The sequence below is a fragment of the Atractosteus spatula genome, chromosome 13 (assembly GCF_055471065.1).
Source record: "Atractosteus spatula isolate fAtrSpa1 chromosome 13, fAtrSpa1.hap1, whole genome shotgun sequence".
NCBI classification, from domain to species: domain Eukaryota; kingdom Metazoa; phylum Chordata; class Actinopteri; order Semionotiformes; family Lepisosteidae; genus Atractosteus; species Atractosteus spatula.
In genome coordinates this window covers 40,821,916-40,829,638 of record NC_142718.1, presented here as the reverse complement: position 1 = coordinate 40,829,638, position 7,723 = coordinate 40,821,916, and the positions used below count along the sequence as shown (strand labels likewise).

The 7,723-nt window shown below is 45.0% G+C and overlaps 1 protein-coding gene across 1 annotated transcript; it reads right to left on the bottom strand.

Moving 5' to 3' along the window:
• Positions 1 to 2,668: 2,668 nt before the first annotated feature.
• On the bottom strand, positions 2,669 to 6,919 carry LOC148822441 (RNA-binding protein 43-like). Its single transcript, XM_088930383.1, has 4 exons — positions 6,696 to 6,919; positions 6,300 to 6,500; positions 5,613 to 5,704; positions 2,669 to 5,529 (listed from the first exon to the last, which is right to left on the bottom strand). Exons 2-4 carry the CDS (start codon positions 6,487 to 6,489, stop codon positions 4,741 to 4,743), a joined length of 1,071 nt encoding a protein of 356 aa, XP_088786509.1. The 5' UTR covers positions 6,490 to 6,500; positions 6,696 to 6,919; the 3' UTR covers positions 2,669 to 4,740.
• Between the last annotated feature and the right edge of the window lie 804 nt (positions 6,920 to 7,723).

Below are 7,723 nucleotides of genomic sequence, written 5' to 3'. Positions count from 1 at the left end.
TTCTTTTTAACACGTTAGCATGCCCATGCGCTCGATCGTGTTAGCCTTCTGGCTCTGCTTGTAGTCGGCAGAGAAAAGCACTTCAAGCGGACCCTGAGGGTGTCCCTCCAGAGCTTCACCAGAGATCCTGAGTCACGGGGAGCCTCTCACAGGATCGTCCACACTAGTGCTGCTCAGTTCGGGAAGAGGGGGGTCGGAGAGGCTGGGAGGAAGAGTCCTGTGTCACAGCCTGAACCAGGCAGAGCCAGGCCTCACCGGCCGCTGGCACGCTCGCTGCCATCATCACCCCTGGGAAAGGCAACACCATTGTCATCTTCGCTTCCAACGGGAGAACAACTGAACACACATTAGCTTCAAGAAAAAAAGCCATTTGTGAACTTCAGGTTTGCTCGGAAAAAACAAAATTCTGACTTGGAGTCATGGTTAATTCATTTTGACAACAAAAAGTCTTTTTCTTTCATCTACTAATGACATATTCAGTGAAGCGCTAATTATGGAATCCTTTTTTTCTAATTAATTAATGCATTCATTCATTATGGACCTAATCTGAAAATTATTTTAGACTGCTATCATCACAGCGCAATTAATTACCACTGCAGGAAAAAATAATCAGCTGCAACAAAACATCAGCAGCCTGAAGCCTGTAGAAGCTCGAAGAAGGTGGACAACATTTACTCTGCTCTCTGGTATTGTTCATACCAACTGACAAAGCCTTGCTGGGCTCATCCAGTGAGCTGCAAGTGCCACTGACAGCAAGGCCATCGTGTGACATCATGAGGATTTCTGGTGGCATGTTTTGTTTATGAAGATTCTCGATTATCCTGAGGAAATGCTTGTTTGCCCAGTTGTTAAAAACCAGAGGATGTTAAGTTACTCATTCTCACAGGGCGATGCGTTTTTGCGGTGATGTACAGTGTCTACCACATGAGGCCGTCCAGTCACAGGGGCTGCACACATCACCTTCAGACACAAAGGCAATCACAGCCCCTCGCCTGGATACAGCAATCAGGCTGCAGCCCCTGCTTCTTCTATAGTAACTGTCTGGCCTCTAACAGCACATGAAAAGCCCCGCTGTGGCCCTCTCGGCCTTTTCACAAGCCACAGACACGACACGACACCAAGCGCGATGTTTTCGAACTGCAGGCGTTCCAGCGCTGCTCGTGTGCAATCATCCTCCATCACGGACCTTCAGCCTTAACACATGCTTATGCTTCGCAACATGAATACCAGCACCCTGAGCAGCACTATTTAGAGAAGTGTTAAGAACGGGATTGAGGGATGGATCAGTCACTTTCACTCCAGGGACCCAGTAAATGTTTTCCCTTCTGTGCACAGAAAAAAATGAGTTTATTACTGTTAATGGATAATTATAGAATAAAATATACAATATTGTACTGCTGTAATTTATCTATATATCACAAAATACTGTTTTACTAATTAGGTTTGGCTGTTCATAACTTATTTATGCCAGAGTGTTACATTATAGGAAGTATGGTACCAATTACAACCAACACCTGGCCCAAACGCCTACTGACAAACTGTGTGACCCATACCAACTCACACCATCCACAACCGCCCAGTCATTACAAAACACAGACTGGCTTTGCTATCCTTCTCATATTCTTTTAAGAAAACATGAGGAATGAATTTTACCTGAACACAGTGCAATATATTCCTCTTTTGATAGTTTTAATAAAGCTTATTTCAACTTTCTAATCCTTAAGATATATCTGGAACTGCTCTCTGTGTTTGATAAACAGTACAGCTCAAACGATAAATGTATTATGCAGTTTTTATACAAGTATATAACAATTCTCTGACCTTGAAGAATTAAAAGAAATGTATGCATGTTTGAGAGACGCTGTATTATTTTTATTTACCCCTCAGAAGTCACTGCACTTTTTCCTTTTTTTAACTGCTGCTATCATAACCAAATTCTGGTTGGTAAAGGTTTACTTCAGCTTAAAACAAAAACGGACCAAGGAAATCGCCGCTCTGCAACACCAACAAAGAAAACACAAAAGCTAAATGAAAAACACTGCCATCCAGTGGTTGAAACTCTTGAGTGAAACAGACAGGACAAAACCAAGATGTTCGTTTTTCACAGCTAATCTTCACTCACCCTGCTCGACAGGGCTCTGAATATGAGCAGGCCCTCTGGAGAGCTCCCCACTACGCAGCTCCACGTGCAGCTGGAGGAGAAACATCATCATCATCATGTCTTTACTTTGCTTTTTCAACCCATATTTACAGTGCAACAACAGGATTACTCCATGCTGAAAAGAGAAGAGAGAAAACCAACGTTTCGGCCGTGGAGCCTTCTTCAGGTGTGAGGCAGGCGGTGCAGTCATATTTACAGTGCTGCCTTTGTTGCAGCCTGCACCCCTTTGGTTCCCAAAATGTGCTCTCGCACCCTGGATCAAAAACTGCTGAAGCAGTTTCAAAAACAGATCTGGCCTACACACCTCGCACCCCCAGAAAGGGAACCCGGCACCCCCAAAGGTGTGTGCACCTCAAGTTTAGAACCACTGTATTCAGTTAATAACCTGCGAATCAGTACTCTAGTATGAAAGTGTGACTGTGAACCTTAAAAACATTCTCAGGGAAACTGATTATCCAACCACAAATAAAGAATAAATTTAACGTGAAACATAAACACAACTTCAGAGACAATATATTATTCTCGTGTTTATTTATGTCTACTGTCCATATGTGGTGTCAATTAAAATATTAAGACACGGGTGCTGATAATATATTTGTAAAGCTTTGCTGTTTCACAGACCACACAATTATTTTTTATGAAAATCTACATTTTATAAAGTGTGTTGATACGTGAAAATACCAGATTACCTGAAAGCAATGGATCCATCTGACTTTTGAGTGGTTTTATTTGAAAACAACCAAAGAACCAAGGATAGAAAGGATAGAAGGATAGTTTCTGAGCCACAGAAACAAACCTCACTTAAAAAAAACATTAATATTCAGAAACATTCTGGAAATTATGCAGTGGCAAAGCTACAAAACTAGAAAATAATCAGTAGAGATGGCTTTTTAAAAATATTTCCATGCAGTCAGTCAGGCATCTGGGTGAGATTAGGTCTAGAGGCAAAAGGCGACAGGGTTTCAAGGTTTAAATTTAAAATCTGGCATAAGTGATTGCACTCCAGTTTTTACAAAAATATGTGGTTTGCCTCCTAATCAATCCATCTATAGTCTGGCTGTCAGATCTAAATGTCTGGAGTCGCTTGGATAAGCATGACAGATTCCAGGCCTGCACTGATTGTGAAGGATCACTCAGCTCAACTGTTTTTTCTAGTCTAGAGCTCCCTCTGGTGTCACTTTCAATTACATCAACTACAGCTTGCGGTCCAGATAAACCGTATTCACTACGCACACATTCGACATTAACAGTTTTACCTCTACAGTTCATCTGTTTCATACAGGAAAGAAAAACAATTGAATTGAACAAAGTATTGGAATACTGATAACAGAACTATGACTCTTTTTTAAACCAACCACTAGTATAAGATGTATACATTTAAAATAAGCCAGAAGTCAAAGTTCGATAATGGTGCACGTTATTAATCATTATCATAAAAACAATAAATTAATTTTCAGTAAAGTGTTTTATTGCAAAACAGAATATTGGAATGATTTATTTTGTCTTATTAATAATAAGTAGTACTAAGACTCTGCAGGATTGTATAATTTATAGCTTTCAAAAACTCAGTAATAAAAATGCAAAGTCTCAAATTGATTCTTTTCATGCAAGAGCATTACGACAGCATTTAATTTAAGTACTTTAATGAATGCATTAATTACTATGTGTTGAACCAAGAGAGAAGTAAAAGAGAATAAATCCTACTGTGCATGCTGTAGCTTGAGAAACGTACACATCAGACTTCTGCACTTCTAACCAATCAAAAAAAAACTTGTGGTCTTAAAGCCTTTTTCATTGAAAAACTCATCAAAATAAAAACCACACAGGCTTTACATTTAAAAGCATACATTTATAAGAAACAGTAAATAGGTTATGTTGTAAGAAGCCCTTCATTTCATGCATGAACGCAAGAATGAGGCAAGCAATGTTAGGATAACCAGACAAATGCAGAACTTAAATCAGGTGCTGCTGCTTTAAAATTGTACAGTGCAATAGAAAGACCCTATTTAGAATACTTTGAACACTTTTTGGTTCACATTACAACATATACAGTATAACTGCAGTGGAATCAGTGCAGTACAGAGCAGCCAGTATCCTACACTGACAGACACCTGAGAGCTGTCGACAGGGCAAGCCGATGCTTTTTTTCTTCAGAATCAACGCTGAAACATGAACCACAGGACACAACTGGAGACTCAGGGGAAGGGAACGGAAAAACTCAGAGCAGGAGGTACACAAAGGGCCGTGGGTGTCTGGAACAAGCCACCCTGCCTGCTTATTGAACCTGATGTACAGGGGTCTTTCACAAGACTGCTACTCAAGATCCTCGGACCAATCAGCTACTAACAGCCAAACAAGCTGCAGTACATGGGCCCAATGCCTCTGCTCGTTTGCAAACATTCTTATTTTCACATATGCAGTATATTCTGCAGCTCTTCATGTTTAAACTATTTTGTAGTTATTGTGACAAGCACAGACCCCGTCCTACATTTGTTCAATACATCCTGTGAAATTTCAGACAACAGGTTAAGCAAGGTCTGAATGTCCCAGTCTTTGCCAAGTGTGCTGCTGCTGGGCTGTCACCTCTGTGGAGCAGCTCCCTGTCTCACCCCACTGTGGGGGAGATGTGGGTCCCCTGTTCCCCCTCTGCTGTAGCGGCTGGACCCGACTGTTGGGCCCACGTCCGAGTCGGTGGTCACGGGCAAACGTTTCCTCTTCTCTTCAACCAGCTGACAGAACAAGAGGCAGTCGGAAGGGGGGCCCGTGACCTCGATATGGGGGACGAGAGGAGCCACAAGAACTCTGCCGCAGAGGAGCTTTGCTTCCTCACAGACCTCCGCTAGCTCCTCCCTTTCAGCCTCGTCCCCTCTCCCGTACTGGATGATCTGAGTGCGTAACGGACGCTGCAGGTCCGCTAGCAGCTCCTGGAGCTCCAGGTGGGCCCTTCTGAGCTGAGAAGGCCCTCTGGCGCTCTTGGTCAGGATTATGCTGGTAAGCTCTCCTTGCACCTCTGTTGTGCGCTCCACGGAATACTTACGCGAAATGCGCTCAAGGTCCTCTTTGTGATAATGCTGAACGTACCGGAACACGTTCGAGTCCAGCCACACCGAGCACTCCCCGGCGCCCGCTCCGGGAGCCTGCTTCATGGGGGACTTCACGGGCCCCTCTCCACCCAGCCTCACGAGCTGCTTGGAAAGCTCCTCTCTCAGCTCCCTGACAGCCGTGAAGGGCCCTTCCACCAGAGCCCACCGGTGTGGCGGCGCCACCGTGACCCTGACCGACCTGCGTGTGGACTGCAGGCCCCGGAGCACGTTTCCACCATCACTGAAGAGCGACAGGTCCACCTCCGCACGGGCATAGCAAAACACCTAGAAACAGCACACCCCTTTCACACACGGGTACGCAGAAACACGCAGAAACACGGACAGCGGGCTACCACTGACACACTTACGTCCTGAGAGAATGGGTAAACGGTCAGAGGATATTCTTCAAGCAGTTCTGGGTCTTGCAGGGTCTGTTTCATCTGAAGCACCCGGTCTGCATCTGTAAAAGCCCGTCGGAATCACGTTACACAGACGTCACGGGGAATGGCGACGCCCAATCATAACACGTGTTGGAAATGTTCGTGTGAAAATGCCTGGCCGTACGATGGGGACCCCCCCTGCAGAGGACCCCATAACCAAGGGGTTATTATCACCTGTTGGGTTCGTTTCAGTCGAGCTACACAGCTGAACCCTTAAGGGACTCAATAGCAGGACTAATCTGTGCTCATTCACTTCTTTTAATACCCTACACAAGAGGGAGGTTGCATTTAAACTATTGCATTTCGTCACTGGCCTCATTAAAATCCCCAACCTTTGGGTAGGAAAAAAAAAATCTGCAAATATCCCAGCCAAGCAGCCTGTTAGCCCGGTTCAGGCATTAATGAGAATGTCCAACTAGGCTGCAGTGCAAACCCAGGAGCTGCTTAGGTGACAGAGAAACAAACTCCATCAATTAACAACCCGGACTGCCGGGTGCCGAGCGGGAGACGGGTACTCGCAGGTGAGACCAGATGTAATATCACTGACGGCGCAGCCAGGAGATCGACCCCTACGCAGAGAAAAGAAGAGCTGCCGTATTCTGGGAACCAGCCTACCCCTCTGCTCCTCAAACGTAATGAAGGCAACGCCCTTGAAAGCTGTCGGGTAGCGGATCGTCGCCACATCGCCTCCGCCGCTCCTCGCCCTCTGAAAGTGAATGACCAGCTTGTCCGCCATCCTGCCGCGGTCCAGCGCATCGTCCGGGACACCCGCCACCACAATCGTCCGCGCTTCCTCCGCGTCCATCCTGCGCCAGCCTGTGAGCAAGAATGACTGTCCATCACCATCATCATCATCATCATCACCATCATCATCATCATCATCTCCATCAGCGGGCCGGCAACGGAGCGCAAGTACCCCTGCTACGCAGCGTTTATTATTAATCATTTATTTTACCAGTTAAAGCAACGGAGACGAAAATTTGACTTTGCTACGACGACCTGTGGGTTTACCTGTTACCGCTCCAGACACCGCTCCCAGACTTGCCCAGACTTTGGAGACGCCGTTTACGGAATAACGCTCTGTCCCGACAAACCTGAGGACGAGAGGGAGCCGATCTCGGCTATTAAATTGACGGATTAAAACGCATCCATCAAGTGCAAAAGAATATTGTCTGAAACAACTGTTTCGTGGCACTAACTTTTCTCCAGTTAATGCTAAAACAAAACCTAGGTAACCGATTTCTATCGTCTATGGGTATTGTAGTTTATTTAAGTACCATATTTATGCGCAGAGCGCTGTATAGAACTACAAATCCCAAAATGCAATGCACAATTCGTTAACGACGGTCCGTACCCGTCGTGTTAGGGACTGTCAGTGTGTTGGACGCTTGAAGAAAAGCGTTCAATAACGGCTTTAAAATGTAAACTAGACATTTATTACAACGGAGGTTAAGGTTGGCCGTGTTTTTCAGACGAGCATTAACAGCGTGGAAAAGGCGATAACGCAGTTAAAGAAACGGTTCACATTACTCAGATTGCTCCAGCCCATTCCCAGCTGTACATATACTGTAAATGCGTCTCCGGGTTTGGTGAATGCGAATTTGTTCTCAAAATCGACCTACCCGGTCAAAAGAAGGATTACATTGAAAATAAAAAGCGTGAGCTCACCACTACAAGGCGCTTGTGCCCAGATACGAGGAGCGAACACTCGAGACGGAAAATGTGCTCAGTGGGGCTACACGTCTGTGGGGGTGAACTGGTTTTGTTCCCAGGTCATCTGTCAATAATATGTCAGAGCACCTGCCACAAAAATGACGAACTTTGTGTCTTATAACTTCCCGATTTTGTTGCGGTTATAAGATATGCTTTTTATGGTCAGTATATAGTACATTTACTAGCATTTGTGCAGATTTATGAGGTGTAAATTTCAGCCGGTTTTCTTCTTAGAAGTGCATTTACAACCGAGGACTGGAGGCGCTCCTCCGTGCAAGGGATTTGTGGGAATGTGGGACAAGCTACTGAGCCATGTGACTTTCAAG

What these genes read in the sequence shown, in the direction of transcription:
- LOC148822441 (XM_088930383.1), bottom strand. Translation starts at nt 6,489, where the DNA reads ATGGACGCGGAGGAAGCGCGGACGATTGTGGTGGCGGGTGTCCCGGAC. An exon ending in TACGTTTGAGGAGCAGAGGG is followed by an intron (nt 5,705 to 6,299) that starts GTAGGCTGGTTC and finishes GGGCTTTTACAG; the next exon opens with ATGCAGACCGGGTGCTTCAG. An exon ending in TTTACCCATTCTCTCAGGAC is followed by an intron (nt 5,530 to 5,612) that starts GTAAGTGTGTCA and finishes TGCTGTTTCTAG; the next exon opens with GTGTTTTGCTATGCCCGTGC.